This window comes from Pelophylax lessonae (assembly GCF_965119305.1).
Source record: "Pelophylax lessonae genome assembly, chromosome: 13".
Taxonomy (NCBI): Eukaryota; Metazoa; Chordata; class Amphibia; order Anura; family Ranidae; genus Pelophylax; species Pelophylax lessonae.
The window spans coordinates 37,570,979-37,592,279 of NC_138780.1; the positions used below are offsets into that span (position 1 = coordinate 37,570,979).

At 43.4% G+C, this 21,301-nt stretch overlaps 1 protein-coding gene across 3 annotated transcripts in view; it reads right to left on the minus strand.

The window, feature by feature from the left end:
• CADM3 (cell adhesion molecule 3) overlaps positions 1-21,301 on the minus strand; it is a 715,770-nt gene that overhangs the window by 291,628 nt on the left and 402,841 nt on the right. Inside the window, exon 1 of one of the 3 annotated variants that reach the window (XM_082275535.1) lies at positions 16,486-16,536. The exons of the other annotated variants lie outside the window; for them this stretch is intronic. Within the exon in view, the coding sequence (XP_082131661.1) occupies positions 16,486-16,528 (43 nt within the window). The 5' untranslated portion in view covers positions 16,529-16,536. Of the gene's footprint in view, positions 1-16,485; positions 16,537-21,301 lie in introns of those variants that run through there. 3 annotated transcript variants of the gene reach the window in all.

Sequence of the window (21,301 nt, forward strand, 5' to 3'; positions counted from 1 at the left end):
ATAATAAAGCCCCACCACTATTCTACGTACTGAATATCATGCTGCCCCTTTTTCTGCACATATCAACATGGTAGGCGATATAAAACAAACATTATTGTTTTAAATAGAACCTGTGTGGAGAAAAATATGGAAGCTGCCATTGCTGACCTCCCAATCCTTGTTCCACTCCTGATATGCCACTGACCTGCAATAAACATTTAGCGAAAGCGGAAAAGTCTGTAATGAAGCAATAAGGACATCATCCCTAAAGCTAACACTTTTAAAAGCAAGTCAGCGGTGGCAGCTGCAACAGTCCTATCCTCACAGGTACCCTTTAAGCGGTAAACAGCTGGAGTTTAGCTTCAAAAGACGTGCTATGTGCTCCGATGCCAAATGTGTTTATGTCATTTTTCAGTGTACTTCCAGTTATTTGTTTTTAATGAACTTTAATTAGCACAAGTATAGACACCACCGGCAAAATGCCAGCTCACTGTTCTGACAGCCATATTGTTTGAATGTCAAAGGATGACTGAGAGAGAGAGAACATGGGTATAACACCATGCTGGAAGCCAGCCTCAGATGCAACGTTCAGACTTAGCACTCCAAGCGTTATACTGGAATCGAGGAGCAACGTATATAGACTCGGCCTAATTTAATTAGCACACTCTGTGGTCAGTCAACAGAGGTAATCCCTTGATTTCCTGATTTACATAAGGTTTATGTACTGCTGACTGGAATTCTACTTAGGTTTGTGATGTAGTACTAGGATACAAAAGGATGAGGAGGCCCTTATACGAGGAAGAACCTTTACAAAGCATTACTGCATATGTATTTAGTCACATCTTGATATAAACTAGAGATATGCAAACTGTGGCCCTCCAGCTGTTGCAGAACTACAAGTCCCATGAGGCATAGCAAGACTCTGACACCCAGAGGCAGAGGCATGATGGGACTTGCATTTTTGCAACAGCTGGAGGGCCACAGTTTGCATATCCCTGATTATAAAGCATTACAAGTCTGCATAAATAACTGTGCAGAGACAGACCTGTTAGAGTCCCGCTCTCCTCTATGGGGAGATCGGATGAAAAAGAACAGCCTGTCCGTTTTCATCTGATCCCACCCGCTGGATGAATGGCGAATGTATCACCATACGTCTATTTTCAGCGGATCTTGTCAGATCGGATGCCAGGCACGTGTTTACTGACATCCCCCTCCCTCCCCATAGAGGAGAATGGGTGGCCTGATCAGGTCCGCCTGAAAAACGGACAGGTGAACCCAATCGGTCCAATTGTGTGAAAGGGACCAACTAGGCAGACTTCTGGGAAAATTGGTTAGCCAATCACACAAGCAGGAAATTATGTTTCTGGGGTGTGGTCAGTACACATTCCCCCTACAGAACAGCTCCAGGTAGCCATATTGCATTTTCAGAAAATTACAACAGCTGCATATTGAAAAGTAAAGTTAATTTTTAATAACATTCAATTACAATATGACTTGTGTTGCAATTGTATACGCTATATTATTTTTTTCTTTATTTGCTACTTTTTGTCCCCATGAAAGTGGTAATACCCTTTAACTTCCAACTCCAGCCAACATGTTTCTTTAGTTTTGGATACTGTAGAGTGAGGAAGAGGTAGAACCTATGGCAGGCATTTATTGTCCCTATTGGGGAGACTTGCCTATACTTCCTGTCAGGACAGGAAGTGATGGGAAAGCTCTTCACCAGGCACACAGGCCAAAAAATAAGTGGTGACTTTACCAGGATAGAAAGGCGCAGACAGCAGTAAAATTTAGAAACTCATCTAGGTAGAGTAGGGTGTCAGTTGGCCAACATCCCCAATTGCGAGAAACAAAAGAGAACCTCCCTAAGGGAAATGGTACTTTTTAGGCCAAAAGTAACACCACAAATAATATAAAATATATATTTAATGTAGAAAGTTAAAACTCACAATGATACATGAATATATGGAAGAAACATAATGAAAAATAGGTACAAAAAAGAATATAAAATCATGTCATGATCACGCAAATCTGATGATGAGGCATTGGTTTCCAGTAGACACCCTACACTTTACGGGAAATACCCTTCGTCAGGGTTGGGAATATGGGAAATCATATGCATGAATTGCTTTTCATAGGTTGATTCGCATACCACATCAAGATGGAGTGTGGATCTAAGAAGTAGGTAAGAGGAAGAACAGACCAAGATGCAACATCTACATATAGTATAGAAAGGTGGTCCAAGAGTGTCTCCAACACAGGTCCCTGTGTGAGCAGCCCGGCTATATGCTTCTCTTTCCTAATAGGACAAATGGCAATCTACTGACAGGTATCTCTATATAGTCCTTGAAAAAACCAGCATAAGAAAAATACTGGTGGTCATGAATTATACACTGAATAGTAACAGTCCAAGCCTGCAGACTAAAGGTTCTGATCGCTAGTGAGGATTTCATAAGCCAGAAACACGTCTGGGTCAGGTAGGGCCAGCCAGACCGCAGTAAAAAGATTGTCAGAACGTCTAACCCTTCCTCATTGTGTAGGAATACGAAGTGAAAAAAGAAATATCCCCAAGTGGATCGCAGATACAAATAAATAAAAATGGAATGTAAAAAATGTGAAAATTTTGTCAGGCTTGAAGTTTTTTTTATACCGTTGAGGACAACAAACTGATATTTAGAGCTAGGAGCCCCCCTGAGGTCTAAAACTTTTTGCTAACATCTCTCTCGACCTCAGTATTAAATAATAGAGCCTTGGAGTAGTTTACATTCCTCTAGCTGACTCTTATGAGATGTGGGTATGAGGTCAGGCGGTTGACAGGGCAGACTTCAGGGGGCCTCCCAGCTCCAACTCTTAGCTCCAGAGTTGTTATAAGCCAAAGTAAAGCAAAATAATGACATATATAAATCTTTAATAACCTGTATTAATAAGCCTGTAGAATTATAAATATTTAATAATGACTATTCAAACTCCATTTAGTTCCCTGCTGCTGACTGTGTGGTAGCTTCTCCATGCTGTACACGTCTGGCTGTTTAAAACAGAGTATCCACATTTGGACATATAAGGAGCGCCTAGTACAAAGGATTATATCATGTTTTGTGTAAGAGCATCAGATACAGCCAGAATACTTTGGGGAAAAATCATCCCCCTTCTTCACCGAATCACCTTGAAATGTACTTGAGGACCTAATCGGCATGAAGAACAGCTGTCTGGGTTTCGATTCTATCAACATCCATTGTCCATTCCCTGAGGAAGGGGGTCTCTTCCCTGAAACACGTTGGTTGTATAAATGTACTTGAGGACTTAACCAGCATGAAGAACAGCTGTCCGGGTTTCTATTCTATCAACATTCATTGTTCAAGCCCTGAGAAAGGGGGCCTCTTCCCTGAAACACGTTGGTTGTATGTGTGCCTAGTACAAATGACTATCACTTAAAAAAAACCTTTTTGAATTGTGTTTTGGTTGAGAGCATAAGATACAGCCAAGATATTTTGAGAGAAAAGACCTCCCCCTTCAGGGAATCATCTTGAAATGCACTACAGGACCTAAATCTCATGAAGAACAGCTGGCTGGGTCTTAATTCATTTAACATCCATTTGTTCAAGCCCTGAGGAATGATTGGTTAGTTGGGTGTCACCACAGAATGGCACTTTGGACACGATTATAGCAAACTGTGCCTCATCCTAAATGACGCTAAACAAAGAACGAAAAAGAATGGGCTTTGGTGGCACAACATAGTCTTACAAGACACCAAATTCCATAAAAAATGATATTTTATTATAAATCCATAAAAAAATCACAGGAAGGAAGCCCTGAGGAAGGAAGATGCCTTTTCCCCTGAAACGTGTTGGCTGTAGCTGATGCTCTTAACCAACATACATTTCAAAAAGACTTTTAGGTGACACGGTCCTTTCCCAAATAGCAAGGATAACTTGCCACAAATTTGTGGCAGTGTTGAATTGTACGTCTTGTTAACTTGTTGCACATTTTCACTGGCAAGTTGTACACTTGCAGAGCACTTAAAGCGCAAGTTCTAGTTGACACTTTTCCAATTTGTAGCACATTTGTATGGTAAGACTCTAGCAAGAGAAAAAGTTGCAGTGGTGAGTCTACAGCAAGAGTTCTGCAAGTCACAGTGACCCCTGCGGTGGGATGACTATTGCACAACATAACTGAACCAAAGCTTGAAGTAGACTTGTAGAATGTTTGCAAAGAAAGTTGATCTGAAGTCATGCCATGCAGAGTTGCTTGAATTATGCTGGAATTATGAAGCCAGGCATCTAGAAATAGCTTAGCAAGTCATTTTCACACTTGCAGCTCATTTGTTTGCTATCTGGGTTGTACCAGATGCCACTCAATATACCGTATTCATCGGCGTATAACATGCACTTTTTCTCCCTGAAAACAGAGTGAAAATAACGTGTGCGTGTAATATGCTCATACATGCCTCAGAGGGGAAAGGGGGGGGGGGGGGAGAACAAGCGCAGGCTTCTTCCGCTTACTCAGCGGCTGTTGTTATACAAGGTCCCGCCTCCTGGAATGGCTCCTATGGTAGACAGCACACTGGTCCAATGCCGGGACATGTACTGTCTATCATAGGAGCCGGGTTAGGAGGGGGGACTTCGTAAAACATTGGCCGTGGAAGATCCCCACTCTGTGTAATCCGGCGGTCTAATCTCCATAGTGAGGCTGCAGATGGGCACTGATCAGGCTGCAATGATGGGCACTGGTGAGGCTGCTGATGGGCACTGATCAAGCTGCAATGATGGGCAATGGTGAGGCTGCAGATGGGCACTGAGCAGGCTGAAATGGTGAAGCTGCAGATGGGCACTGATTAGGCTGCTATGAAGGACAATGGTGAGGCTGCAGATGGGCATTGATCAGGCTGCAATGATGGGCACTGGTGAGGCTGCTGGTGGGCACTGATCAAGCTGCAATGATGGGCAATGGTGAGGCTGAAAATGGGCACTGATCAGGCTGCAATGGTGGGCACTGGTGAGGCTGAAAATGGGCACTGATCAAGCTGCAATTATGGGCAATGGTGAAGCTGAAAATGGGCACTAATCAGGCTGCAATAATGGGCAATGGTGAGGCCGCCGATGGGCACTTACCAGGCTGCAATGGTGAGGTTGCAAATGGGCACTGATTAGGCTGCTATGAAGGACAATGGTGAGGCTGCAGATGGGCATTAATCAGGCTGCAATGATGGGCACTGGTGAGGCTGCTAATGGGCACTGATCAAGCTGCAATGATGGGCAATGGTGAGCCTGCAGGTGGGCACTGATAAGGCTGCAATGATGGGCAATGGTGAGGCTGAAAATGGGCACTGATCAGGTTGCAATGATGGGCAATGGTGAGGCTGAAAATGGGCACTGATCAGGCTGCAATTATGGGCAATGGTGAGGCTGCAGATGGGCACTGATCAGGCTGCATTGATGGGCAATGGTGAGGCTACATTGATGGGCACTAATCAGGCTGCATTGATGGGCACTGGTGAGGCTGCAGATGGGCACTGATCAGGCTGCATTGATGGGCAATGGTGAGGCTGCAGATGGGCACTGATCAGGCTGCATTGATGGGCAATGGTGAGGCTGCATTGATGGGCACTGACCCTTATTTTGCTTCTTTTTTTATAAATTTCATTTTTTTTCCCTGGAACTTCCCTCTTAAAATTAAGGTGCATGTTATACCTTGATAAATACGGTATATCGAAGAGTTGATTGTCTGTTGAGCGATTTGTTTAACATGATCAGAGAGCTAGCAGCCCAAGACCAAACCAAGATCTGAGTACACCATATTTCACCATGAATATGCCCCCTTAAAGGAAATTGCACCCCACTGAATATCCATCAGAATTAATTTACACTTTTATTGGTCCAGTGCTATCCCACACACATCAGACAAAAAACAGAGCTCATTGCAAGTCATGGAACACAGTCTCAGCAAGACCCTGCTGTCAATCAAACTTAAATATATGAAACACAAAGTCCAGAACCCTTCTTTAACGCTTGTGTTATTCTGCCCACTTCTTACCAGAGTCATATAAACAATCATTGCTATCAAACATGTTCATTTTCTATAGAGTTTTCATATTTATAAATTTGAGAGATGTTATACAAAGTATACGCACAAAGCGTTCAGTTATTAATCTTCCACAAGGGTTATTATCACATAATAACAGACTCACTTAAAAACTAACATTATACTGGATAATCTCTCAAGTTCCTGGCATGGGGCTGCAGGGTAATCACCATGCAAAATATGTCAATAATTCATTACCCTGCCGGTTGGAAACCAGATATATATTCATATTTAGCTGCATGCAATGAAAACTATCATCAAAATACGGTCTATTAAATATTGGGTAAAATTAAATAGAACGAAACACTGCTAATTATTTCATGTGAAGAACACAGGCCTAGTTGTTTGGATGTTTGGAACTATGTAATGGCATGGTGCAAAAGAGTAATGCGGTAACCTAGAACATGCCTTGCTGAAAGAGCAAAGACACAAACTGCTGGAAGGAAATCTTGCAGCGGAAACTCCTAAAAGATTTCTGAAAAGGGCTGCCTAATGGGAAAAGTCCTTAGCACTGTTTATGCTTCGACTTAGGAAAGTCATAGCTTACACATGCACAGAGCTGCAGGGGGTGGGCATGGGCTGCTGGAGTTGAAGGGGACTGAAGTAAACTTGTTACGTTGGCATGCATGGGCATATCACAAGTTTATATTAAAGACAAACGTTCCCCTTTACAATGTTTTGCCCCCTTTTACCTTGTCTGTTGTCCACTAAAAACATACTTGCACCCAGCAAACCCAGTGTTGTCTAGTGTAAACTGGTTCTCTATTTCAGGACTGCGGGTCCCGCGCTACTATCTTCTCATCTGTGGGTCAGCTGTCTCTTCCTGGTTCTAGAAACCAACCCCTGATGACGTGCAGCTGCCTTGCACATGCACAGTGCAGTGAAGATTGCCCTGAAACCTCCTGAAATGTGTGATGTCAGTATTCCAGAAGGCTTGAGGTGGGGGGGGGGAGCGGAGATAGGGGTATCAGGACAATATCCCCCCGGACAATATCCCCCCGGACAACATCCCCCCGGACAATATCCCCCCGGACAACATCCCCCCGGACATAATCCCCCCTGGACAACATCCCCCCGGACAACATCCCCCCGAGACAACATCCCCCCGGACAATATCCCCCCGGAAAACATCCCCCTGGACATAGGGTTAGAGGGGGGATATTGCCCGGGGGGATATTGTCCAGGGAGGATATTGTCCGGGGGGATGTTGTCCGGGGGGGGGGTGTTGTCCAGGGGGGATAATGTCCGGGGGATATTGTCCTAGAATCGGGATAGGAACGTCATTCTCACCTGGGTAAGAAAGCAGACAGTGCAAAATCCAAGTCCACCCAAAAAAGTACTTAATCTAAAGAAAATTAAATATTATTTGATTGTATAATTGAGGGGAGGAAATGATGGCAAGTCAAAAAAGATGGTGAAGGTCCTCTTTAAAGGAAAAGGTTTAGGTAAAAGGGTAGGGAGGTGTTATTATACTATATGTTTACCTTAAGAATGAAGTCCTTTAACATGGCGGATTGGAAAAAGTGAGTGCTTGGGTGTAGGTGTCCTAGTCTCATTGTGGAAGACAGGCCTTGAAATTAGAACTGTATCTTCCATAAGGCAACCTAGGCAGGAGTCTAGGGTTTGGCAGATATCTATGGGTCTCAGCTACAACCTTCTTATCTGGGGTAAACCAGGGGGATAGCATAGATGGCGAGATAGGAACGTCATTCTCAGATGGGTAAGAAAGCAGACAGTGCAAAATCCAGTTCCACCCAAAAAAAGTACTTAATCTAAAGAAAGTTAAATATTATCTGATTGTATAATTGAGGGGAGGAAATGATGGCAAGTCAGAAAAGATGGTGAAGGTCCTCTTCAAGGAAGAGGTGTAGGTAAAAGGGTAGGGAGGTGTTATTATACTATAGATTTACCTTAAGAATGAAGTCATTTAACACGGCAGATTGGAAATAGTCCTTGTGTGTGGATGTTCTAGTCTCATTGTGGAAGACAGGCCTTGAAATTAGAGCTGTATCTTCCATAAGGCAACCTAGGCAGGAGTCTAGGGTTTGGCAGATATCTACGGGTCTCAGCTACAACCTTCTTGTCTGGGGTAAACCAGGGGGATAGCATAGGTGGCCAAAGCTGGTGGTCTACCTTAAGAATTAAGTCCTTTACCACCGCGCATTACAAATAGTGAGGCCTTGTGTGTGTGCAGGTGTCCTAGTCTAATTGTGGAAGACAAGTCTTGAAATCAGGGTTGCATCTTCCACAAGGCAACCTGGGCAGGAGCCTACAGTCCGGTGGATAACTACGGGGGCCCAGCTACAAACTTATTGTCTGGGGTAAACAAGGAGGATATCATAGGTGGCCAAAGCTGGTGATCTGACATAAGAATTACAATAAGTCCTCTAGCACAACAAATTGTAAATAGTGAGGCCTTGTGTGTGTGTAGGTGTCCTAGGCTCATTGTGGAAGACAGCAGGCCATGAAAGCAGAGTTGCATCTTCTACAAGGCAACCTAGGCAGGAGCTTAGAGTCTGGCAGATGTCTACGGGGCCCAGCTACAACCTTCTTGCCTGGGGTAAACCAGTTAGATAGCATAGGTGGCCAAAGCTGTGCGCGGACTTTCACTTTACAATTAGGATACACTGATAGGCAGTTGGTAGCTGATGGGATGGGCCATGTTGGTACAGACAATGCAAAAGCAATAGCTTATCACGGTCTGGAGTCAGCACCCACCGACAACTGGGGCAGGAATGCAAGCAGGTCATCCTGGATGATAACACCTGAGGTGTGGGGTCTAAGTACTAACCAGTATTCACCAGAGCTCCTGATAGTGGAAATGGGCTTTGCTGCATGTTACTACCAGGATGCTGTCCTCGGGATCACCCCGCCAGGGGGTGAGCAACCTGGGGTCCAGTAGCAGATATAGCAGATAGGGATCAAGCAGAAGCATAGTCAAGGAACAAGCCAAAGGTCAGAAATGAATGGTAGTGAATATACGGACAGCAGCAGAAGAGACAAAAGCGAGTTATTGGCTGGAGAGAGCACAATAAACTGGCAAACAGTAAGTGCAGAGACATGGCTTAAATCAGAAAATTCATGGAAGGAGCAAAGAGTTCAACCCAAACAAGATTCAAGGCAGGATCATTCAAGGAATTGTCCAGGGAACCGTCCAGCATTCCAGGTGGCTCAGCAAGCCAGACACAGCAGAGGTCCCAGGTTCAAGTTTTATGCAATCCCTATTAACATCAATTAAAGAGATGCAGGGCAATCAATGCTACTTTGGCTAGGACCCATTTTACCTTAATTCATCTCTGCTTCGAATGGTGAAGGAACTATGGTGCAGTCACATATCCTTCATCAATCCAAGCTTACGGCACAACACAATAGGCTTTAGCATGGTCAAAGTAGAAACCCAGCCCTGGTTAAAAATCAGGCCCCTGCTCTTTGGTACTATTTTCCTCTTGCTGGAAAATGAATTCCGAATATTCTGTGCAGGCTAGTCAATGGCTTCACATAGCTTACAAAGCAGGAGAATTGCATCTCATTGCCTATTAATGAGAAGGAGATTTCAGGGTGTGCTCCTCTGGAGATTCAGAGAGCAAAACAGCTCAGCCCGTTCGAGTACAACAAGCAGCAGTGTGTATGGTCATGTCAGCATGGAATGGAGAGAGGAAGAGAACACCAGCAAAGGATGTAGATGCCTTCTTTGCGACTGGGATATCTATGCATTAATTGTAACGGTATGCCACAGTGGATGAGCTGCATGCATAATATCAACCTGTGCTTTCAAGACACCTGGTGATCTGTATATATTAAGCTATTTCCATTTTTTGTGTTCATCGCTCCTATTACCATCCAAATAACGCTTTTCAGTGTACGAGAGGCACTGTGGTTCCAAGTAATGGAGTTTACAGAAAAAAAAAAAACATGCATGTATACTCATGCATAAGCCCATCAGTGCCAATTTATTCAGCACTTTATGTAGAATTATTATTGCCGTTAAAATGATAGCTGAACTCCAGATTAGTTAATTGTGGCCATAACATCATCATTTTTAAATTAAACGTCTTAGTCCATGGCATTATTGTTAGGATTGAGAACGTGCATCTTTGGCTGGGCACCCAGACTGGCGGCTCCGTCCCTTATGTCCACAGTTTAGCGCTGCTGCAACTACATTTCCAACGATGCAATGTAAATTTTAGCTGTCAATGGGCGTAAATGAGGACCGGACTGTGGGTGGGATATTAGCTAATCCTAAGATTGATTGGCCTGTCAATAAAATTATACAGTGAGCGGGTGGAATGAGGGGGATTCTTTGATGCCTGGGTCTTCCCACTACAGCGAGTGGTGGCGTAATCACAGGGAATTTACTGGCCCAGGGCAGTAGCAGGCATGGTGCCAACGCTCAAACAACCAGCATGTTAGCCACACTGAGCCCTGGAAATACTGCATTCCAAAAGAGGATTGATCAGTGCCTGCTGCTTCAATTAAAAAATGAACACCATATTTGTTCCTGAAACTGAATTATCACCATTAGGCTGACGACCCTTTAACCACTTAAGCCCCGGAAGATTTTACCCCCTTCCTGACCAGGGGGTATTTTGCGATTCGGCACTGCGTTGCTTTAACGGACAATTGCGCGGTCGTGCGACGCTTTACCCAAATGAAATAGACGTCCTTTTTTTCCCCACAAACAGAGCTTTCTTTTGGTGGTATTTGATCACCTGTGCGATTTTTTGATCATGCGCTATAAATAAAAAAACAGCGACAATTTTGCAAAAATAACAATATTTTTCAAATTTTTTTATATGAAATCCCCCCCCCCCCCAAAAAAAAAAAAAATGTAAAAATCAAGATTTTTGATGCCCCGTACACAGATCGTCGGCCGACCTATCGGCCGTCTTTTGTCCAGGGCTGTCGTGTCTGTTGAAAAGTGCAAAAGACTGCACACGAATTTTGTCGGCCAACAACAGCCGACTGCAGAAGTGATGTCATGTGATGGTTCACTTTCCTTGTCTTTTTTCTTTTCTGAGCATGCCCAGTCTTGCAAATCTGTACTGACTGGCGAACAATCGGCCGTTCTGGTGTCGGCATACAAAAATTTTAATGCTTGCACGACAGATTCTGTTCGGCCGAAAGTGCGCTGTCGGAAGCATCATACTAACAAGCCGACAATCGGCCGATCGTTCGGCGGCCGAATATTTACGGCCGACAATCGGTACATGTGTACGGGGCTTTACTAAGGGAAAGATTTTTGTCATCTTTATTGTTTTTTTTTTTTTTAACGAGTAATGGCGGTGATCTGCGTTTTTTTTTTTGTGGGACTGCGACATTGCGGCGGACAGATCGGACCCTTGACTGACACTTTTGGGGGTACCAGTGACATTACTACAGTAATCAGTGCTATACACATGCACTGTTACTGTAAAAATGACACTGGCAGGGAAGGGGTTAACTTTATTGGAGACGGAGGGGTTAAGTGTGTCCCTAGGGGCTCTCTGCTCACTGAAGACCGAGAACTGAGCAATCAGCTGTTTTGATCGCTCAGTTCTTGGGTAGAGCCGGCAGAGGGCAGCTGCAGCTTTTGACCAATGCTGCAGCTGTCTAGGTTAGTATGTATAGTTGTTTTTTTTTTTTTTTTGTAAATCCAAACTGCTCTTTTAAAGTCTAATTTCAGCTGATCTAACATATGGGAGTATTGATGTCCTATATGTGGGATCTAACCCATATATAAAGAGCAGTGATGTCATATTTGTACAACCTTTTTTTTTTAACTCCACACAAACAGCTAAATAGGTAAAACAGCTCCTACTATATATATCTTTATTTCATCTGTCTAAGGAAGGATTTGTATTTTTGTCTAACCTGAGATTTATACAGCTCGGCCAAACAGCAAAGCCATGTCTTCCTGAGTTTTCTCTGCTGCAGTTCGGTAACGCTTAGGCTGGCCATACACTATACAATTTTCTTGTTCAACTTTCCTTTAGATTTACCAAAACCATGTAATATAGGGTCAAACCTAAACACTTTTAATTTGTATGCAGTCAGGCAGGCCCTTGCACTACATAGTTTATGGTAAATCTAAAGGAAATTGAATAAGAAAATTGTATAGTGTATGGCCAGCCTTAGGGCATATTCACACGTGTCTTTATGCAGCGAAACCCATGCATTTTACTAGATAATGAAAGAAGAAGCAGCACGCTGATTAGCTCATCACTCTGTCACTTTTCTCTCTCCTCCTATCAGCATATCCCTTTCACTACAGCACAACTGTTTGCATCATTTTGCTGCTTTTTCCTCCCCCAGTATGGTCTCTGGTGTACAGGGACTGCAAGAAGTTAATGTGACTGGACAGTGAAAGGAGAAGCAGCAGACCAATGTGCTCATTTCTCTATCACTGTGCTATCTCATCCTATCAGCATGAAAACACGGATAGTGTTGGCGCTCCAGGTATATGTACAAAATGGGACAGGTTAAAAGCATATATAGAAATACAACATAAAACGTCCATAAGCAAGGTCCATAAAAAGTTCCAGGTGGGCTAATGGTGGGTCAGCAGCAAAGGGCAAAAGCTCTTCAGAAGAGTGAAGTCAACTCTATGTATGAAAGTAAAAAAAGAAACAGGAAGAGCGCCTCTAAGTGCAGTAGTTTAATAAGTACAATGCACACAATAGTAAACTCACATTGAAGTGATCCTGGTGCGGTGTAGCCGAGACTGCAGGGCCAAGACGTCAGTGGGAGGTGAGACTAGGTCTTTCAGGTAGGCTGGTGGCAGGGAGAGGCTTGAACTTAAATGTCAGGGCACGCGACGTCACCAAGGGACGGAAGGGAACACAGCGCGTTTCAGAGCATGCACGACGGCCACACAGGGCATGCGCGCTCCTTTGTCAAGTGTCACCTTAAGGTAATCCTATTGCCCCTTTAAGACTTCTTTACACGCCCCCGGACTAGACTATATCTGTTTGTTATTGCTCATCATCACGTACACTTGACAAAGGAGCGTACATGCCCTGTATGGCCATCGCCCATGCTCTGAAATGCGTTGTGTTCCCTTCCACCCTTTGGTGACATCACGTGCCCTGACTTCAATGTGAGTTTACTATTGTGTGCATTGTACTTATTAAACTACTGCACTTAGAGGCGCTCTTCCTGTTTCTTTTTTCATCCTATCTGCATGTCCCTTGTTAGCCATAAGCACTGCGGCACAGTGTGCTGCTTCCCCCTCTCTCAGCATGAGCTCTGCAAGACACGGATACTATATCAAATGCAGGTACTTCCACTGCTTGCATTAAAAAAAATAATAATTTAATGATGTATCATTGAATACAGAGCTGCATTAATTTGTGTATTGTATAATTGTGTGGAATTTAGCTTTAAATGTAGAGAAAAGTGGTGTCCTACTTGCATAATCTAACAATCTAGTTCTCCTGAGGGTAACCTCCCTGCACTGCCGTGACCCATTTTTAGCCAAAGTCTGCTGTCAGCTGATGTCACTCAGTCAGTCCAGGCTACGGGTCAATCCCGACTTTAATATCAGGATTCACCAAGATGCCTGGACCAGACGCTGGCTCAGCCTCTCAGCAAACCACGAGAAGACTGAGCCAGCTCATTCACAGCCAGGTGCTCCAGTGAGCGCTGGAGGGGCAGAGAATAGAGTCAGTACCTGGCTGTCTCTGGCTCTCTGGAGGCTGTGAACTGAGCGATCAGCGATGTTTGATCATTTCGCCGTCTTAGAGGCGTTGGGGAACAGATGCAGCATCAAACCAATGCTGTAATCACCTAGGTGAGAATAGGTGTTTGTTTGTTTTGTTCAATTCCCCATTCTCTTTTAATGAGCAGTGATGCGATTTTTTTATCATCTATTTTTATTTGAAAATGTCACCATAAATACAACGTATAACTGACGGTGTCATCGATTCTGCGCCAAAAATAACCTTCTGGAATTAAAAAAATGTCAATGACGATAAAGCATATTTAGATAATCAGGTGACATTAACTTGTAATTGCTGGCTAGATGGATGTTTTTCTTTTCTTTTTCTTCCAAATGAGAACTTATTAAATGAAATATTAAAGGTCGTGTCAGAGCTCCACGTTCTCTACAGAAGCACAAGGATGTCATGGAACTCTTCTATGAACTCTTTCACCTTTTTTTAGTGTGGAAGTGAGATTATTCCCATTTTGTGTTTGCAACAAATTTAAACAACGTCATGACAATGGTTTTCCTTCTAGAAGCATGTAGCCATTTGGGAAATTTGTCAGGAAAGCTCAGTTTTAAAGAAGACCTGCGATCTAAACAGTATGAAAGGAAAAAACAAGCATCAACGAGAAAAGACGCATGCTATGTCCCTGGGAAGTCGCAAGCTTCTACTCAAGCATACAACCCAGCATGCCTTATTTTGGTAGCGTAGCTCCCAGGCTTTCCAAATGATATACAGAACATAAAACTTCATCATGGTTTTGCCCAAATTCCACCCCCAAACTAACCATATCTGGACATGGACATGCAACGTGCACTGCCAATAATTTCAGCCGAAGTGCTGGGTAGTAAAGAATACTACTTATCTTGACTAATCAAAGGAAAGGGTCATACAAATATACAGTATGGCCAAAAGCATGTCAACACCCCTCCAAACAATCAAGTTTAGGTGTTTCCAGTGAAGGGTATTGTAAATGCTAAAGCATACAAAGATACTTTAGACCAGCCTTTCTCAACCAGGGTTCGGTGTAACCCTAGGAATCCTAAATAAAGGGTCATAAAAATATACAGTATGGCCAAAAGCATGTCAACACCCCTCTAAACAAGGGTATTGTAAATGCTAAAGCGTACAAAGACACTTTAGACCAGCCTTTCTCAACCAGGGTTTTCGTGGAACCCTAGGACTCCTACATAGGTTGCTAGGAGGTCCTTTAGCAATGAGCAATTTCTGCCTCTCAGATAAGCAACCAATGACACCAATGATCTTTTTAGCTATCTGTAAGGGGAGGGGGGATTCTTCTTCCTACTGACCATCACACCAAAGTATTGTGGGACGTAAATATAGAAACTTTTAGCAGGGGGTTCCCTGAGTTCCAGAAGTTTCTGCAAGCGTTCCTCCATGTTAAAAAGGTTGAGAAAGGCTGTTATAGACAATTGCGCATTTCCAACCTTTTGCCGAGTTTGAAAAAGGTCCCTTTCTGTTTGGGCACACCTGTGACCTGTGCACAAATCCAGCTCCATAAAAGACGTGGAGTGAAGAGTTTTGTGTAAAGGAACTCAACTGGCCTGCAGATATCCTAACCTCAAACCTAATATCTTTTATGTGAATTGGAATGCCGATTGCAAGCCAAGGCTTGTGCAGCATCACAAACATTGTTTTGGTTGAATGGGCACCCCACAGGCACATTCTAAACTCTTGTAGAAAACCTTCCCTGAAGAATGGAGGATGGTATAGCTCCATCACAATGTCTATGGTTTGGGAATGGGTTGGTCAACAGCTCATATAGTTATGATGGTCAGCTGTTAACTGTTTGGTCGTAAAATGCAACATTGATGACTTTGCCTAAATAAGCGCCAATAGAATGGTGCTAGAATAGATTTGACATTAAGGTAGGCCATAGATAATGTGATTTTATTTTCTTCAATCGTGGGTTGCAGGAAAGAAAATTACCAGATTCCCCCATCAACACAGTCCATCATGCTGGTGTTCTCCTGGCAGGGTGGCAGGGTTGGCGCGGGAAATAGTCCCTGCCGGGAGAACACAATAGCTCCGCATGAGGAACTGTGTTGATGAGGGGAATCTAGTAATTTTCTTTCCTGCAACCCGTGATTGAAAGAAAGAAAATCACATCATCTATGGCTTACCTAATGTCCAATCTATTCTAGCACCATTCTATTGGCCTATATTTAGCAAAGTCATCAATGTTGTTAGCTGCTATAGCCGCTGGCAATATTCGCGCGTTCAAAATCCAACAGGCTGGTTGTACCAAAATCGATCAATGAATTGACTTGGGTTAAAAATCAGGCTGCCCATACATGGATCAAATCTTTTCCGGTCCCTATTGAACCAGCCAAAATTCAAACCATCTATGGCCTGCATAAGGAAACATCATGGGTAGAGCAAGAGTACGATAAATGGTGTGCTTGATTTCAAATGTTCAACTATTAGTGTCCACATTATGGCTACATCCACTGTATTTAGAAAACAGGTCCCCGCAACCAGTGGACTATAGAGCTTTAAACGAAAGAAGACCAAGCAATAAACAAGCAAAAAAGAAAAAGCCAAAGCTACGGCGTCCGCAATAAAACAAAATAAAAAAAAATCAGGCTTAAAAAAACATCAGGTCATAATTTTCCGCTGAAGCAAGGTTGCCAAAATGAACATTTCCGTATTAACGCAAGAACAGAAATCGGCTGAGTTTTGGCTGGTGCTAGCAAACGGCAATCAGAAAATATGAGAAATATACCTTCTGGAGTAATATCTATAGTTATCGTTTTACGTACTGGCATTTCCAAATTATCTGCAATACAAACAAAAGAATATCTCAGAGATTACAGTCACAGCAGATGGACATGAAAGATTTCTGGAACCTACAGGAAAATCGATGTGGAAATATTTTAATCCTATAATGAATCCCCATGTTTACGGCAACAGCAAACTCTGCAGCCACTGTTGTTCCCGTAATGAGCTGAGCTGAGCCGAGAGTCCTGTCTAAGGCGCTATTTTCTTAAAGGAACACTCTTTAAGCCCTCTTCTTTAAAGCCCAATTAAAGTCCCACGTGTTTTTTGTATTTCTGTACTGCTGTATGTTTTGACTTTAATGCATTTCCTTCCAGTGGAATTTTTTTTTCGCCTTCCCATTTCAGAGTTCTATGTTGGCAGAGATAGGCAGGCTATACATGATGCGAATTTCGAACAGAAATCCAAATCGAACGTAAAATCGATAGTTTTTCGTATTGTTAGTGTTCTATGTGCGACACGCGGTTTTTGTACGACAGCCAAAATTGACTGATCCAACATGTTGTTTTTTTTTGTGAAAATTGGCCAAATTTTGTATGATTAAGGGGGGAGTTGTATGATTTCACCTAACAAAACACAGTGCAGTAGGGGTGTGTCAAGTAGAGGTGTGGCTAAAAGGTCAAAACAACATTGCATCACTTTCCATACTGGCACAAAAAATAGTGTTTGGAAGTGTGATTTTCGAATCTTATTGATGGTACACTCACATACAGTACGCGAGAGCCGCTTTTGTTTATAGATCGACGGATTCTTTGAAAATTTGCATCGTGTATGGCCTGCCATAGACAAGGCCCTTACTGCAGAAGAAGAGAGGGGGCGTGTCTTACCAGGACGGTGTGTCATTACTAAGGGCATTCTGATCAAACTCTGCAGCCCAATACACTGTGCAATCATATTAAAGCCCCCTGCACAACTGCTAGAACAGGAAAGTGAAGGTAAGACTGTGAAAATGGAGGCTGCTAGTACAAACTCTGTCTGACTGTCTATTTCCCGCCTGGACTTCGCCTAAGCTTTAAACCTTCCGCTGCCATTGTTTTGCGCACGTAAAAAAAAAAAATATAATAATTTTAGGCCTAGAGATTAGATAAACCTTTCAAACATCAAATATTTCCTGAAAGCAGAGACACTGGAAAATAAAATGGTGGTAGTTTAAATGTTTTACGTCATAAGATATTAGCACAACAGTTTATGAAGTGCAAATTTTCTGTACATATTCCTTAATGTTAAGTGCACACAAATGTTTTATTTTCAGATATTTTATTCTAAATATTATATTTGATATACTGTAAAATAAAATAAAAAATGTATATATATTTTATATATTTTTTTGGGTATTCAGATTCAGAATACTTTATTAATCTCAAAAATTGCAATTAAATTTAAATTAAAAGATAAAAGATTACGTTGTGCCAAGTAAATAAATACCCAACATGTCAAACCGTAAAGTGGAACTTCCCCCAAAAGGGGAAATTCTGCTTTTCTGCCTCCCTCCCCCTTTCTATCCCACTTTTGGCTACATTTTTATTTTATTTTTTGAGGGGAGCGGGTTTTACAGGTACCAATAGAGGAAAATATGGGCGCTTCCGTGGGGCTGAGCCCTGGATCCAAAGGTGATTCCTGTCAGCATGCACTTGGGCAGCACTTGAGAGGAGAAGCAGCTCTGTAAAATGTATGAAGGACACAAGGCGCCTCTAAGTGCAGTATTGACCATTAATTACAGGTACCCATTCCCACTTTCGGCCCCCTCCCCCTTTGCCCGCAGCCTTCTGGGACACGTCACAGAAGGCTGCAGGTCCATTCACAAAGTGCAGCATAACTCGTGCATGCGCAGTTGTTAAAGAAGAGCTACAGGCTCCTTCAGAAAAAAATGACTTACAAATACCGTAGCTGCTGACTTTTAATATTATGACACTTACCTGTCCAGGAATCCAGCGAGTCCTTACCTGAGCCAATTTTTCAGACGGCTATTGGGTGCTGCCACCACCATCTCCATTATGGGAAACCAGCATCCGGCTCCCTACTGTGCATGCCTGAAGCTCACTGCATCCTGTGAATGGGCCAACTGCAGGGGAAGGAGGAGGGGGGCCAAACTTCTGGCTGAGTTTGCTGCTCCCCCTTCCCCTCAAAAGGTGCCAAATGTGGAAGCGGAGGGGGGGGGGGGGTGGAGGCAGACAAGTGGAGCTTCTTCTTTTAGATGGAGCTTTGCTTAAGGCAGGCTGTGAAGCCGCAAGGAGTCACAGCTAGCTTCCCATAGCAAACATGTTGGTGCCAGGGACCCAAAGAACGGTGAAGAACTGGCCCAGGTGAGAACAGCGCTAGGTTCTAGGACAGGAAAGAGTCCTTTTATTTAGCATTTGTAGCTGCTGACTTTTAATTTTTTTCATTCAACCTGAAGAGTATAATTCAAGGCAAAAAACTAACTACTCCTAAAAGTGCTTTCGTCCCCCTCCTAACACCTATTCTGACTAACCTGTGTAAGAAAGATCTGTATACCTACTTATTTTCAGGTCGCTGCAGACCAGTCACGTAATCTGGCTCCCCTGCGTTAGCCAGCAGAGGCAGCAGGGGAGTGGAGGATGTACTGACAACGGATGAGCCATAGGAGCCTATGCGTAACGTCCCAACGACATAGGAATTACCAGTCGCTGTTGAGTGACCTCTCTTCTCCCTTGCAGCCAAGGCTGGATGACACAGGGGATATCAGCTGCACTTGAGCTCGTTTCCCTATGCCTGACTATGCTCCTCATGTAGAGTCCCATTGTATCAAATAGTCCTTGTTCACACGTGTACGCTTAGTTGCCCTGCGCTCTATGCCGTATGCTCAAAGAAATACATGTACATGAACTTCAATGGGAGCATCTGTAAATGCGTGATATGAATGTTTTTTTTTTCACATTTTTAGACATGAAGAACTTCTCACCTGCCATAGAACTGCTCTCCTTCCCTTGCCCTGGCCAGGAAATAAATACCTGTAGCTGGACACACTTGCAAAAACACTTGTACAATGTCTGCTGAGACATGAATGCAGACTAAATGACATTGGCCTGCCTGCCATGTTGATCCTTTGGCTTCTGTAGTTTAGGTATTCAGGCTTGCGCATCAGGAGATGTCTATTCACACAGACATGTCATTCACATGGAGCATTTTATTGTGTTCCCCATGCTAGGACCAGGTTTACCCGCACAGCGATGCACAGGTGTTTAGGTCATTCCCATGAGGTCAGTCCCACTGAGGTCTATTGGGACGCAGTGGTAGTACGGACACAGTCGCTTCTCCTAATTTGACATCTGTGTGGGTGCAAGTGTGGCATACACAGATGTCATATTGGGAGCAGAGACTGTGTCCGTGCAGCCATTGTGTCCCAATAGGCATGTATGGGACGGCCTGCGTCCCATACCTATGCATCCCAGACACGAGGTACGCATTTCAAGGCCCATGTGATGGAGGCCAAGCAAAGGCAGCATAAGTATTTTCCTCAAAAAGAATAAGATATTTCCTGTTTTTCAGCCCGCAGAAAAAGCTTTATTTGTTCTAATGATAAAGAAGTTACATCAGGTGCTGATTTACATAGAAGCAGGGCACAATTTCCTGTCAGATTTCCGAGCTCTCCTGTTCTGTCAGCTGGAGAGGATTATTTCTCTGCATCTTAATATTCTGACAGGAAAGAGGTTAATCTTATGTACTATTAGTCCCTTGGATGCGGGGGGATTAGTACTTCTCCGAAAAACTACAACTTTAACACATCCAACTTCAAGAAAGAATAGGCACAAAATGGCCGCCGCAAAAACCAGTCATGAAGCAGCTGACAAAAGCTGCTGAATAATCAGAGGTGTGATGTCAAGTAAGACAGGCACTGTTCTGTCCTGGCCAACTTTATTAATGGCACAAAGACGTGAACATCACTCATCGACAATTTTCACATTTCAGGGAAAATAAGGCTGCCTTCTGACTGAAGAGGTGCAGTAGGCTTTCAAGAGGGCATTCTGACCACCTTCGGTTCAAAAGTAATGTCTTATAATTTAAAAAACACAGCAGTCACAAACATCCAATGACTTCAAATATACTGTATATATGAGCTCCTATAATGTGTGTGTTTTAGCAGCATTACAGCCCACCCAGGGCACCACGGTGCACTATTGTACCTTTGTAGAATTCACTGTTCTGGGTTGACAGCTCATTTAAATTAACAGACTGCCCAAGTGCAATTTGTGTGCATTAACGTACCATATTGGACCACACTAGAGATAAAATAGGTTCTTGTTGCATATGAAGAGTTTGTATAATCATACGCAACCAACTGGTGAGACTGGTGATCAGTTTCACTTCACATGTTTTCCAGACTCTTCTTTGCTCCTGTGTTGTTTACAGAGCACAATAGCTTAAACATAAGGGGTAGGCTCAACTGGTATTGGCAGTGGTAACCATACAAGAAACAGGGACATTGTGGAAGAGTCTATGCAGGTTTAACATGCGCTATTATTCAGCAAGGCATCAAACATACACAAGCTTAATGCAGGAGGGCTTTTCAGCAAGTTCACCTACAAAACAAAATATTTCTCTCATCTGCTAACTAACCTGACAGCCTGACGAAGGAGCATGGATGCTCCGAACACGCGCACTTCCTGTATTCCCTCCTAACCGGATGTGACGTCATCGGGCCAGAAGCCGAAACACGACTGCGAGTCCTCCACTGCCGCTGACCTGCGGGCCACAGCTGCCCATAACCACCCTTGCCACAGACTTCTCCTACTCTGCTCCCACTC